This window comes from Salvelinus fontinalis, chromosome 13 (assembly GCF_029448725.1).
Source record: "Salvelinus fontinalis isolate EN_2023a chromosome 13, ASM2944872v1, whole genome shotgun sequence".
NCBI lineage: Eukaryota > Metazoa > Chordata > Actinopteri > Salmoniformes > Salmonidae > Salvelinus > Salvelinus fontinalis.
In genome coordinates this window covers 50,552,145-50,567,695 of record NC_074677.1, presented here as the reverse complement: position 1 = coordinate 50,567,695, position 15,551 = coordinate 50,552,145, and the positions used below count along the sequence as shown (strand labels likewise).

Sequence of the window (15,551 nt, the reverse complement as noted above, 5' to 3'; positions counted from 1 at the left end):
AGAAGATCGAGGACCTCAGTCCCCGAGCCAAGGCCTGTTCACCCTGCTACCATTTAGCAGGCAGAGATGGTAAAAGTGCATCAAAGCTGGGACCGAGACACTGAAAAACAGCTTCTATCTCCAGGTCATCAGACTGTTTAACAGTCATCACTAGCCGGGCTCCGCCTGGTACCCTGCCTTGCACCTTAGTCACCGTCACAAGCCGGCTTCCACCCGGTACTCTACCCTGCACTTTAAAGACTGCTACTCTATGTACATTGAACACTGGTCACTTAATTTTTTTTGACATCATGTTTATTGTTCTGAAATAGTTTACGTAGTTAGAAACAGGTACGATTAGCATTCTAGCAACATCATTCTTTTGAAATGTAATTTGATCTCGGAAATTATGCAAATTGGTTTCTCACTTTATATGTACATACTGTATTCTCAACATAGCTCATCCTATATAACTACTGCTGTACATATATTTGTCCTACTTGTATATTGTACATACTGTCTATACACACCACGTATTTATAGTGAACAAAAATATAAACGCAACATGTAGTGTTGGTCCCATGTTTCATCAACTGAAATAAAAGTTCCCAGAAATGTTCCATCCACACAAAAATCTAATTTCTCTCAAATCTTGTGAACAAATTTGTTTACTACATCCCTGTTAGTGAGCATTTCTCCTTTGCCAAGATAATCCATCCGCCTGACAGGTGTGGCATATCAAGAAGCTGATTAAACAGCATGATCATTACACAGGTGCACCTTATGCTGGGGACAATAAAAGCCCACTGTAAAATGTGCAGTTGTCACAACACAATACCACAGATGTCTCAAGTTTTGAGGGAGCGTGCAATTGGCATGCTGACAGCAGGAATGTAATCCAGAGCTGTTGCCATAGAATGTAATGTTACTTTCTTTACCATAAGCCCCCTCCACCATATTTTTTGAGAATTTGGCAGTACATCCAACTGTCCTCACAACCACAGACCACGTAACCACGCCAGCCTAAGACCTCCACATCCGTCTTTTTCACCTGCGGGATGGTCTGACACCAGCCACCCAGACAGCTGATGAAACTGAGGAGTCATTCTGATTGGCTGGACCTGGCTCCCCAGTGGGTGGGCCTAGCTCCCAAGTCGGGGGCCTGGGAGGGAATAGGCCCACCCACTTGGGAGCCAAGCCCTGCCCAGTCATGTGAAATCCATAGATTAGGGCCTAATTAATAAATTAAATTTGACTGATTTCCTTATATGAACTGTACCTTAGTAAAATCATTGAAATTGTTGCATGTTGGACTGCAAAGTGAAGGAAAAGTAGCCAACAAGTGCTCAGCATATGTGGGAACTCCTTCAAGACTGTTGGAAAAGCATTCCTCATGAAGCTGGTTGAGAGAATGTCAAGTGTGCAAAGCTGTCATCAATGCAAAGGGTGGCTATTTTGAAGAATCTAAAATATATTGATTTGTTTAACACTTTTTTGTTTACTACATGATTCCACGTGTGTTATTTCATAGTTTTAATACAATGTAAAAAACAGTAAAAATTAAAACCCTTGAATGAGTAGGTGTGTCCAAACATTTGACTTATACTATATGTGTATATTTTTGGGGGGATAATTTGTGTATTAGTGTTGTATTGTTAGACATTTACAGCACTGTTGGAGCTAGAAAAACATGCATTTCGCTGCACCTGCTATAACATCTGCTAATTTGTTTACGCGACTAATAAACTTTGATTTGATAAACACTTCTAACACTCCCACTCCTGGACAAATCTCAGCACCAAGTAGCCATTTTACTTATCTAATGAAACCTGGGCTTCATTTCATTAACAACAACAGACTAAACACTTTGAGGTGGTATTAGGCTAATGAATTGATAACATTTTAAACAAAACAAATACGGATACCAGTTAAGTACTTGACCTCATTCTGTGGGAAGACAACCCTACACTGTGTCCTTCCCTGCCAGTGTCCTGTCACACTGGTAGTGTAGACTAGCCCACAGTAAACCCCATTGTCACAGCAAGCTCACACGCTACTAATCAGCACAAACTAAAGGGAATAACGACCAAACAAAACAGAGAAGAGAGGACCACCTATATCATAGTAGCTTTGTTACTAGGACAGAGAGCCTGAGCCACACCTGTATAAACGAATTCTGTCGCTGAAATGTTCTGAAAAAAGTGGCTGCTGCACTGTTTACTTGTGGGAGGACGGCAGAGTGAGCCAAGCTAACAGAGAGGAGCCAGGGGGAGAAGGAGCAGACTGAAAGATGAGATGTCAGATACATTAGGACTGAATGGGAGGAAGGTGGTGTTGGGGGGGGGGGGGGGGGCACTGAATCAAACATCTATGACAGACTGCAACAAAGGCATATTTCTAATATCGAAGAAGCACCAACTCTCATGATGAGGTATAATTATCTCTGGGGTTAACTCCCTCCTCAAAATTATAACATTTGAAACACAGCCATTTAGCATGCACTTTGCAACCCATCTACATCTAAGTGAGCAATAAGGACTCCGTGTCTCTTCTGTCTAGTCATTCAGCCTCCTACATCACCTCAGCTCCCTCAGTCCCTCCACATCAAACCATCACATGGTCATGTTCAGCACCCACAGGTACTCTGGTGCAGACGGAGCCATCAATCAACGCCTGCAAACGACACCACCACTTCTCCAAAGGAGCATATGGCAGCTCTCAGGCCCATCATCCATCACTGCAGTAATATCATATAATAGTACGCTACTCAGTTTTGAAACTGAGGCTGTGTAAACACGTGGATTTCAGGCTTTAGAAAAGATTAAGTGTAACCGGGTGTAACTATTGACTCAATGTCAACATTATGAACATTGCGGCATGCTAAGGAACGGACAAACACACGAGTTGTCCTCATTTCCACCAATTTGGATCCATTAAGTGATTACTCTATTAGCAATAAATCGATGTGCTACATCTGAGGTGGCAGGTAGCCTAGTGGTTAGAGCATTGGGCCAGTAACCGAAAAGTTGCTAGATCAAATCCCTGAGCTGACAAGGTACAAATCTGTCATTCTTCCCCTGAACAAGGCAGTTAACCCACTGTTCAGAGGCTGTCATTGTAAATAAGACTTTGTTCTTAACCGACTTTCCTAGTTAAAAGAAAACATTTGGCCTATTCCTGCACGTTTCCATTAGTGGGGGCATTATCAACTATCAATCACCCTCTCTTTTCCCCCCTATAATTGAATCTGTAAATTAATTATACCTGTCGACTCACAAATTGTCACAATTATTGAATCGTTTACATAGGTGATTATTTGTCTGCCATGTTGATTATTTCACGCTACTCTTCTTTAGAAGAATAGAGTTACTTGAACTGAGCCTCACACTGTAGGTTTCAGATGCACCATTACACACAAGCTCGATTATCAAAACATTAAAATGACAAAGAGCGAGGCAACTGTGTTACGTATGCCCTTTTAATTTCTTTCAAAGTTGTCACATTGAAAAGAACATGGTTACACTGAATTAGTATTCGCATATCTTAAAACTGATGTTATCAAAACAGACAAAAATGCCATGGAAGGATGAGATAACAAATGCCACATAAATCCACATCCCCAGAAAGAGACTAGAATACAAATTACATTGCTATTCCATATAAACGGTAGCAACGTTAATGCTTAAAAATACAGGTACCTGCCAAAATAATGAAAACACTTGAATAAATGAGGGATACAAAGTACATTAAAAGCAGGTGCTTCCACAGAGGTGTGGTTCTTGAGTTAATTAAGCAATTAACATTCCATCATGCTTAGGGTCATGAATAAAAATGCTGGGCAGGTCATTATTTTGGCTACCATGGCTATGCCCCATAGGGTGACTCCACTGGTCACTGAATGGTTTGATGAGCATTAAAACGATGGAAACCATATGCCAGGGCCGTCTCAGTCACCAAATCTCAACCCAGTTGAACACTTATGGAGATTCTGGAGTGGTGCCTGAGACAGCGTTTTCCACCACCATCAACAAAACACCAAATTATGGAATTTTCCCCATGGAAGAATGGCGTCGCATTAGTCCAAAAGAGTTCCAGAAACGTGTAGAATGTATGCCAAGGAGCATTAAAGCTGTTCTGGCTCATGGTGGCCCAACGCCCTATTAAGACACTATGTTACTGTCTCCTTTATTTTGTCAGTTACCTGTACATCTGCATATAAAGCGCACTAATACTCGTTTTCTCTATATATAGTCTCCTATTTGCCTTAGAAAATATTTTATGCACAGTACCCATGTCGCTAGTAAGTTACCAGGATAAATTGTTGTATAGTCGGCTTAAGTCTTATGTTTCACATACAGGCATAATAAGAGTCTAAGAAACATTGGATTAATGGTTTGATACAACACCGGTTTTATTAAACAAGTCTAAGAGACAAGAAAATGCGAGTACTTTTTTTTTTACTCATGCCGTAGCAGATTTTTGACTTGTCAAAAAAATCTTAAATCAATAACATTTCACAATTCCCTTTGCACTGCAAATACTGAATTACATAACCAATGCTCGTGATCATCAACACACTCACCACAGATGTAAACGGTCACACTAAGTGATTACCATGACAGTTGTGACAGAATGAGAATCTGTAAACATTTAACATCCGTCAAGAGCACTCAGGAATTGCCCAGCATGTACTCCAAGGTCATGCCATACACAGCAGTAACATTCAAATATAGCCTACCATTTACTCTCCACACAAAAAATAAAATAAAAAATTGGCCCCAATTATTTTGTCATAGGTTATTCAGGTTTACAATTGGGGGAGGGGGAGGGGGAGGGCGGACGGATTAACGAAAAAACAACAAACCCCTTAGTAATCTACTATCCCAGATAGAGCACATGAAACTACCCCCTACAATCTGTAAATATAACCAGAGTCCAGTCTGTCCCAGCGAGTTGCCAAAATATCAATATCAAGTATATTTGCATTCAAAGCAGTTGGTCAAAAAAAGAAAGAATGGTCTTTTAGGTTCCATATCTAAAAGAACAGTTTTGGTCAACCGAGTCACTTATGCTTCAATAAGAACTTTGAATGTAAGGAATTTTACTGTAAAAGCTTGTTTAATTTTAAAACGGTCTGGGAAAAATTTGTGAAAGTAACGCAATGAGTGAACACATGCATTGAGAGTAGATGCTTAAAACATCTTTACTCAGTCAACGTAGTGAGATGGAGGCTGGAAAGAACAAAACACTTATTATGCTTGAACATCTATATTATTACATTTACGTTAACTTTCATTTTTACATTTAAACATATCAACTGATCAAAATCAGGGCGGGTGATGCTCGTACAGGGATAGCCCAAAGTGTTCTGTGGATTTGAAAACATGATAAGCCAAGATTTTACATTACATTAAATACCTGAATGTCAACTGCTTATCAATTGCTTTCTACTTATTAATAAAATCATTTTTTCATTAGCATAGCCTCAGCAATTTCACTCTTCGGGAACGCGTTCGAGAATGACGTACATTGATGAACATTCATATGTTAATACGAAATCTTACAGATTAGTCACGATTAATGGTTAATGATTGTACTTTTTAGTTTCTAAAGTGACAGTGGATTACCGCATGTATCACACAAGTGCAAACATCATAGGAAGCTCTCCAACAAGAAAACAAACAAACAAAATGTTAATTGATTACAATCATTCTATATATATTTTCCAGAATTTCAAAAATATATCTGTATTTTCTACAGTTGGACTTGTACTTTAGCATGTGTGATGGTTCCTGCTGGTGGCCTTTCCTGTCCTACTCGGTGATCTCCAGGATTAGGTCGTCTCCCTCCAGGCTGCTGTCGGCATTGACGTAAATCTTGACCACGGTGCCGGAGAGTGGAGAGTTGACCACTGTCTCCATCTTCATGGCGCTGAGCACACACAGAGGCTGGCCCTTCTCCACCGTCTGACCCTGCTTCACCTTCATCTCCACCACCTTCCCAGGCATGGGCGCCCCCACCTGGCCACGCACGTCCTTCAGCGCCTTGGGGTGGAAGTGCATCTCCTGGGTGGGTGGGAGAGTACACTTGGTGAGTTTGCAGGAGCACCACGTGTCTATTGAGATAAGTATTGGTGTGGATATGATATGCAACTATTTTGCGGGAATAGCTTGAACTTGTTACGCGTTTTAAGAATTTAATGGAACATTGTGTTGAGAGCTAATGTGAATGTATGTACGGCACCTTCATGGCCACTGTATCCTTGACCAGGACAGATCTGAGCGCTCCATTCAGCTCAAAGAACACCTCCCTCTGGCCAGCCTTGTTGAGATCTCCCAGGGCCAGGGCTTTGATGTGGAGGGTCTTCCCTCGCTCCAACTCCACCTGACAGACACAGGGACAAACAGAAAGTGCGATCAGAGGAAAACAGAACAGTGGCAAATATATTGCAATCAGTAAGTTAATTTCAAATTAATCACACTTCACATCCACTTAAAGAATATGAATGAAAACAAATGGTGAGACTGACCTCGAACTCCTCAGCAATCTTGGGTCCATCGAGGAACAGGCGTGTGTTGAGGCAGTCCACGGGGCCAAACTGATGGGTGAACTCCTTGAATTCCTGGAACACCTTGGGGTACATGGCTGCTGACATCACATCCTCAGGAGTAATGTCATCTCCGTGTGTCTCTCGCAACTGTTTCTCTAAGGCCTCGAAGTCCATGGCGGGCAGAGAGGCACCAGGGCGGCCCTCCACCCGTGGCATATTCTTCAGCACCTGGAGGCAGAGGTTGGAAGTCAGCCACTAACAGGCCAAAGGGAGCTAGAATGACAGGACGTCAGAGTTATTATAATTATGAGAAACAGTTTAGACCGGTTTAGCTTTTTCAGATCAAAGCAAGCCCTTGAAAATATAACGCAGTGTTTGACCATTACAAGCAAACATGAGTGGATATAATGGCGCCGGAGAGGAGGACTGTCGTTTCACGGGCTCCTAATCAACTGTGTTATTTTGTTTGTTTTTTCGCATGGTTTGTAACTCATTTTGTACATAATGTTGTTGCTACCGTCTCTTATGACAGAAAACAACTTCTGGACATCAGAACAGCGATGACTCACCTCAAACTGGATGAAGATTTTTTCTTTAATGAGTCCGACGCGAAGGATATACAATACTGCTTTGTCAAGACAAGGCCCAAATCCCAGTCATCAGCGTGAAAAGATGGAGGAAAAGGGGGAGGAGGGCGAGGTGCCTTGTAAGAATTCGCTGACGAGTAGGTAAACCACCACTTCCCTCCGTATTATTAGCCAAAGTACAATCATTGAAAAACAAACTGGACAATCTACGATTAAGACTATCCTACCAACGGGATATTAAAAACGAATATCTTGTGTTTCACAGAGACGTGGCTGAACGACGACATGGATAATAGAGCTGGCTGGGCTTCTCCGTGCATCGTCAGGACAGAGCAGCTACGTCTGGTAAGACGAGGGGTGAGGTGTGTGTCTATTTGTCAATAACTCCTGGTGCGCCATGTCTAATATTAAAGAAGTCTCAATGTATTGCTCGCCTGAGGTAGAATACCTCATGACAGGCTGTGAGTTCAACACCATAGTGCCCACAAAGCTCATCACTAAGCTAAGGACCCTGAGACTAAACACCTCCCTCTGCAACTGGATCCTGGACTTACAGACGGGCCGCCCCCAGGTGGTAAGGGTGGGCAACAACACGTCTGCCACGCTGATCCTCAACACTGGGGCCCCTCAGGGGTGAGTACTTAGTTCCTTTCAGTACTCTGTTCGCCCACGACTGTGTGGTCAAATAACTCCAACACCATCATTAAGTTTGCTGACGACACAACAGTGGAAGGGCTGATCACCGAAAACAACGAGACAGACTATATAGAGGTCAGAGACCTGGCAGTGTGGTGCCAGGACAACAACCTCTCAGTGTGAGCAAGACAAAGGAGCTGATCGTGGATTATAGTTAAAGGAGGGCCGAACAGGCCCCGAATTAACATCGACAGGGCTGAAGTGGAGCAGGTCGAGAGTTAAGTTCTTTGGTGTCCACATCATCAACAAACTATCATGGTCCAAACACACCAATACAGTTGTGAACAACACCTTTTCCCCCTCAGATTTGGCATGGGTCCCCAGATCCTCAGAAAGTTCTACAGCTGCACCATCGAGAGCATCCTGACCGGTTGCATCACCACCTGGTACGGAAACTGCTCGGCATCTGACCGTAAGGCGCTACAGAGGGTAGCATGTACGGCCCAGTACATCACTGGGGCCAAGCTTCCTGACATCCATGAACTACAGTTGAAAGTTTACATACATGTTAGCCAAACACATTTAAACTCAGTTTTTCACAATTCCTGACATTTAATCCTAGTAAAAAGTCCCTGTTTTAGGTCAGTTAGGATTACCACTTTATTTTAAGAATGTGAAATGTCAGAATAATAGAGAATTATTTATTTCAGCTTTTATTTCTTTCATCACATTCCCAGTGGGTCAGAAATTTACATACACTAAAATAGTATTTGGTAGCTTTGCCTTTAAATTGTTTAACTTTAGTCAAATGTTTCAGTTAGCCTTCCACAAGCTTCACCCAGTAAGTTGGGTGAATTTTGGCCCCTTCCTCCTGACAAAGCTGGTGTAACAGTCAGGTTTGTAGGCCTCCTTGCTCGCATATGCTTTTTCAGTTCTGCCCACAAATTTTCTATCGGATTGAGGTCAGGGCTTTGTTGTCCTTAAGCCATTTTGCCACAACTGTGGAAGTATGCTTGGGGGTCATTGTCCATTTGGAAGACCCATTTGCGACCAAGCTTTAACTTCCTGACTGATGTCTTGAGATGTTGCTTCAATATATCCACATAATTCTCCTCCCTCATGATGCCATCTATTTTGTGAAGTGCACTAGTCCCTCCTGCAGCAAAGCACCCCCACAACATGATGCTGCCACTTCCGTGTTTCACGTTTGGGATGGTGTTCTTTGGCTTGCAAGCCTCCCCCTTTTCCCTCCAAACATAACAATGGCCATTATGGCCAAACTATTTTTGTTTCATCAGATCAGAGGACATTTCTACAAAAAGTACGATCTTTGTCCCCATGTACAGCTGCAAACTGTAGTCTGGCTTTTTTATGGTGGTTATGGAGCAGTGGCTTCTTCCTTGGTGAGTGTCGATATAGGACTCATTTTACTGTGGATATAGATACTTTGTACCCGTTTCCACCAGCATCTTCACAAGGTCCTTTGCTGTTGTTCTGGGATTGATTTGCACTTTTCGCACCAAAGTACGTTCATCTCTAGGAGACAGAACGCGTCTCCTTCCTGAGCGGTATGATGGCTGCGTGGTCCCATGGTGTTTATACTTGGGTACTATTGTTTGTACAGATGAACGTGGTAGCTTCAGGCGTTTGGAAATTGATCCCAAGGATGAACCAGACTACAATTTATTTTCTGATGTCTTGGCTGATTTCTTTTGATTTTCCCATAATGTCAAGCAAAGAGGCACTGAGTTTGAAGGTAGGCCTTGAAATACATCCACAGGTACACCTCCAATTGACTCAAACTATGTCAATTAGCCAGAAGCTTCTAAAGCCATGACATAATTTTCTGGAATTTTCCATGCTGTTTAAAGCCAGTCAACTTAGTGTATGTAGACTTCTGAGCCACTGGAATTGTGATAGTGTATAAGTGAAATAATTTGTCTGTAAACAATTGTTGGAAAAAATTACTTGTGTCTTGCACAAAGTAGATGTCCTAACCGACTTGCCAAAACTATAGTTTGTTAGCAAGAAATTTGTGGAGTAGTTGAAAAACTAGTTGTAATGACTCCTACCTAAGTATGTAAACTTCTGACTTCAACTGTATATACTAGGCGGTGTCAGAGGAAGGCCCCAAACTATTGTCAAAGACTCCTGTCACCCAAGTCATAGAAAGTTGCCGTGCTACCACACGGCAAGCGGTACCGGAGCATCTAGGATCAAAAGGCTCCTTAACAGCTTCTACCCCCAAGCCCTAAGACTGCTGAACAATTAATCAAATGGCCACCCTTTGTATTTACACTGCGGTTACTCGCTGTTTATTATCTATGCATAGTCACTTTACCCCTACCTACATGTACAAATTACCTCGACTAACCTGTACCCCCGCACATTGACTTGGTATAGAGCCTCGTTATTGTTATGTAATTTTCTTGTGTTCATTTTTATTTTATTTTTTCACTTTAGTTAATTTAGTAAATATTTTCTGAACTCTACTTCTTGAACTGCATTATTGTTAAGGGCTCGTAAGTAAGCATTTCATGGTAATACCTGTTGTATTCGGAGCATGTGACAAAATACTTTTGATTTGTAATAATTAACATAGATAATGCTCGGCATCTGTCGGAAATTAGAAATAGCTGCACCATAATGGCTGTTCCATTCCTTTGTTCTACATGATGTATGCTAAGCAGGTGGCCTTTAAGTTTGAACTGATCTGCAAAATAAATGACACAAGAGAAACCATGCGTTCAATGGGTGGAAAAAAACAAGAGGGGGAACTGCACTGTACCCTGGTGATGTGAGGGACAAATTTGATCGTAGAAAACAACTGAGCTTCAGGGGAAATGTTTCTGGGTAATTGTGGAGATTCTTAGAGATGAGAAATAAATCATATTTATTCAAATTTAAAACAGATTAAATGGTGCGAGATCTCCAAGGACAGTAGAGGGACAAAAACAGGCAAACTTTTCAAACAAAGTATTTATATGACTTAATGGGATCCTGTCGTAGTGGGTTATAAAACCAACCTTTTCTGAGCTCTATAAAAATACCTACTGTAATGTAAGTGGAACATAATAACCATACTCTTAATGTTAAATCCATAGAGTACCAAACCTAATAATCCTTTAATACTGTCTGTGGGAATACAAATCCTGCCATTATGGTTGGCTGTGAAAAGGCAGATAATACACTGAACAAAAATATATACGCAACATGCAACAATCAATGATTTATTTTGTTACAGTTCATATAAGGAAATCAGTAAATAAAATAAACGAATTAGGCCCTAATCTATGTATTTCACATGACTGGAAATACAGATAGCTTCAATAAAAAAATGTAGGGGCATGGATCAGAAAACCAGTCAGTATCTGGTGTGACCATCCTTTGTCTCATGCATATTCTTCACATAAAGTTTACCAGGCTGTTGATTGAGCCCTGTGGAAGGTTGTCCCACTCCTCTTCAATGGCTGTGTGAAGATGCTGGATATTGGCGGGAATGGAACGCGCTGTCGTACACGTCGATCCAGAGCATTCCCAACGTGCTCAACGGGTGACATGTCTGGTGAGTATGCAGGTCATGGAGGAACTGGAAAATGTTCAGCTTCCAGGAATTCTGTACAGATCCTCGCAACATACAGTACCAGTCAAAAGTTTGGACACACCTATGCATTCCAGGGTTATTCTATATTTTTACTATTTTCTACATTGTAGAATAATAGTGAAGACATAACTATGAAATAACACATATGGAATCATGTAGTAACCAAAAAAGTGTTAAACAAATCAAAATATTGTTTATATTTGAGATTCTTTAAAGTAGCCACCCTTTGCCTTGATGACAGCTTTGCACACTTGGCATTCTCTCAACCAGCTTCATGGAGTAGTCACCTGGAATGCATTCCAATTAAAACAGGTGTGCCTTGTTCAGTGAATTTGTGGAATTTCTTTCCTTCTTAATGCATTTGAGCCAATCAGTTGTGTTGTGGCACGGTAGGGGTGGTATACAGAAGATAGCCCTATTTGGTAAAAGACCAAGTCCATATTAGAGAACAACTCAAAGAACAACTCAAATAAACAAAGAGAAACAACAGTCCAGCATTACTTTAAGATATGAAGGTCAGTCAATACGGAACATACCAAGAACTTTGAAAGTTTCTTCAAATACAGTTGGTAAAACCATCAAGCGCAATGATGAAACTGGCTCTCATGAGGACCGCCACAGGAAAGGAAGACCCTGAGTTACCTCTGCTGCAGAGGATAAGTTTATTAGAGTTGACAAACTCAGAAATTGCAGCCCAAATAAATGCTTCACATAGTGGGGCAAAGAAGTATTTAGTCAGCCATCAATTGTGCAAGTTCTCCCACTTAAAAAGATGAGGCCTGTAATTTTCATCATAGGTACACTTCAACTATGACAGACAAAAGAAAAAAAAAAATCCAGAAAATCACATTGTAGGATTTTTTATGAATTTATTTGCAAATTATGGTGGAAAATAAGTATTTGGTCAATAACAAAAGTTTCTCAATACTTTGTTATATACCCTTTGTTGGCAATGACAGAGGTCAAACGTTTTCTGTAAGTCTTCACAAGGTTCACACACACTGTTGCTGGTATTTTGGCCCATTCCTCCATGCAGATCTCCTCTAGAGCAGTGATGTTTTGGGGCTGTTGCTGGGCAACACAGACTTTCAACTCCCTCCAAAGATTTTCTATGGGGTTGAGATCTGGAGACTGGCTAGGCCACGAAGCCAGTCTTTCGTTGCCCGGGCGGTGTGTTTGGGACCATTGTCATGCTGAAAGACCCAGCCACGTTTCATCTTCAATGGCCTTGCTGATGGAAGGAGGTTTTCACTCAAAATCTCACGATACATGGCGCCATTCATTCTTTCCTTTACACGGATCAGTCGTCCTGGTCCCTTTGCAGAAAAACAGCCCCAAAGCACGATGTTTCCACCCCCATGCTTCACAGTAGGTATGGTGTTCTTTGGATGCAACTCAGCATTCTTTGTCCTCCAAACACGACGAGTTGAGTTTTTACCAAAAAGTTATATTTTGGTTTCATCTGACCATATGACATTCTCCCAATCTTCTTCTGGATCATCCAAATGCTCTCTAGCAAACTTCAGACGGGCCTGGACATGTACTGGCTTAAGCAGGGGGACACGTCTGGCACTGCAGGATTTGAGTCCCTGGCGGCGTAGTGTGTTACCGATGGTAGGCTTTGTTACTTTGGTCCCAGCTCTCTGCAGGTCATTCACTAGGTCCCCTAGTGGTTCTGGGATTTTTGCTCACTGTTCTTGTGATCATTTTGACCCCACGGGGGGAGATCTTGCGTGGAGCCCCAGATCGAGAGAGATTATCAGTGGTCTTGTATGTCTTCCATTTCCTAATAATTGCTCTCACAGTTGATTTCTTCAAACCAAGCTGCTTACCTATTGCAGATTCAGTCTTCCCAGCCTGGTGCAGGTCTACAATTTTGTTTCTGGTGTACTTTGACAGCTCTTTGGTCTTGGCCATAGTGGAGTTTGGAGTGTGACTGTTTGAGGTTGTGGACAGGTGTCTTTTATACTGATAACAAGTTCAAACAGGTGCCATTAATACAGGTAACGAGTGGAGGACAGAGGAGCCTCTTAAAGAAGAAGTTACAGGTCTGTGAGAGCCAGAAATCTTGCTTGTTTGTAGGTGACCAAATACTTATTTTCCACCATAATTTAAAAATAAATTCATTAAAAATCCTACAATGTGATTTTCTGGATTTTATTTTCTCATTTTGTCAGTCATAGTTGAAGTGTACCTATGATAAATTCCAGCCTCTCTCATCTTTTTAAGTGGGAGAACTTGCACAATTGGTGGCTGACTAAATACTTTCTTGCCCCACTGTAGTTCAAGTAACAGACACATCTCAACATCAAGTGTTCAGAGGAGACAGCGTGAATCAGACCTTCATTGTCAAATTTCTACAAAGAAACAACTATTAAAGGACACCAATAAGAAGAAGAGACTTGCTTGGGCCAAGAAACACAAGTAATGGACATTAAACTGGTGGAAATCCATCCTTTGGTATGAGGATTCCAAATTGGGGATATTTGGTTCCAACCGCCGTGTCTTTGTGAGACGCAGAGTAGGTGATCGGATGATCTCCGTATGTGTGGTTCCCACCGTTAAGCATGGAGGAGGTGTGATGGTGCTTTGCTGGTGACACTGTCTGTGATATATTTGGAATTCAAGGCACACTTAACAAGCATGGCTACCACAGCATTCTGCAGCGATACGCCATCCCATCCGGTTTGCCCTTAGTGAGACTATCATTTGTTTTTCAATAGGATAATGACCCAACACACCTCCAGGCTGTGTAAGGGCTATTTGACCAAGAAGGTGAGTGAGTGAGTGCTGCATCATATGACCTGGCCTCCACAAATCACACAACCTCAACCCAACTGAGATGGTTTGGGATGAGTTGGACCCCAGAGTGAAGGAAAAGGAGCCAACAAGTGCTCAGCATATGTGGGAACTCCTTCAAGACTGTGGCAAAAGCATTCCAGGTGAAGCTGGTTGAGAGAATGCAAAGCTGTCATCAAGGCAAAGGGTGGCTACTTTGAATAATCTAAAATGTATTTTGATTTGTTTAACACTTTTTTGGTTACCACATGATTTCATGTGTCATTTCATAGGTTTGAGTTCTTCACTATTTTTCTACAATGTAGAAAATAGTAAAATAAAGAAAAACCCTTGAATGAGTAGGTGTGGCCAAACTTTTGACTGGTACTGTAGGTCTGTGTATCATGCTGAAACATGAGGTGATGGCGGAAGAGGAAATGGCACGAAAATGGGCTTCAGGATCTCATCACGTTATCTCTGTGCATTCAAATTGCCATCGATAAAATGCAATTGTGTTCGTTGTCCGCAGCTTATGCCTGCCCATACCATAACCCCACCGCCACCATGGGGCACTCTGTTCAGAACGCTGACATCAGCAAACTGCTCGCCCACACAACTCCATACACACTGTCCTCAATCTGCCATATGACCGGTACAGTTGAAACCGGGATTCATCCGTGAAGAGCACACTTCTCCAGCGTGCCAGTGGTCATTGTAGGTGAGCATTTGCCCACTGAAGTCAGTTACGACACAGAACTGCAGTCAGGTCAAGACCCTGGTGAAGACGACGAGCACGCAGATGAGCTTCCCTGAGACGGTTGTGCAAACCCATAGTTTCATCAACTGTTCAGGTGGTTGATCTCAGACGATCCTGCAGGTGAAGAAGTCGGATGAGCAGTTCCCGGGCTGGCGTGGCTACACGTGGTCTGCGGTTGTAAGGCCAGTTGGACATACTGCCAAATTCTCTAAAATGGAGGTGGCTTATGGTATAGAAATGAACATTACATTCTCTGGCAACAGCTCCAGTGGACATTTCCGCAGTCAGCTTGGCAATTGCACACTCCTTCAAAACTTGAGATATCTGTGGCATTGTGTTGAGATAAAACTGCACATTTTACAGTGGCCTTTTATTGTCCCCAGCACAAGGTGCACCTGTGTAATGATCATGGGGTTTAACTTCTACTTGGTCACAATCCCAGATCCGGGAGCACCCCCATCAGTAAAAAAGCTGGCTAGCATAGCCTAGCATAGCGTCACAAGTAAATACTAGCATCTAAATATCATTAAATCACAAGTCCAAGACACCAGATGAAAGATACACATCTTGTGAATCCATCCATCATTTCTGATTTTTAAAATGTTTTACAGGGAAGACACAATATGACACAAGACACAATATGTATTTCTATTAGCTAAC

At 42.0% G+C, this 15,551-nt stretch overlaps 1 protein-coding gene across 1 annotated transcript in view; it reads right to left on the bottom strand.

Moving 5' to 3' along the window:
- Positions 1-4,365: 4,365 nt before the first annotated feature.
- Positions 4,366-15,551, bottom strand: part of LOC129868891 (pyruvate carboxylase, mitochondrial-like) — a 99,090-nt gene continuing 87,904 nt past the window's right edge. The window contains exons 19-21 of the mRNA XM_055943214.1: positions 6,509-6,757; positions 6,223-6,363; positions 4,366-6,044 (exon numbers count right to left, since the gene is read on the bottom strand). Coding sequence (XP_055799189.1) covers positions 5,793-6,044; positions 6,223-6,363; positions 6,509-6,757 — 642 coding nt within the window. The 3' untranslated portion in view covers positions 4,366-5,792. The remainder of the gene's footprint in view (positions 6,045-6,222; positions 6,364-6,508; positions 6,758-15,551) is intronic.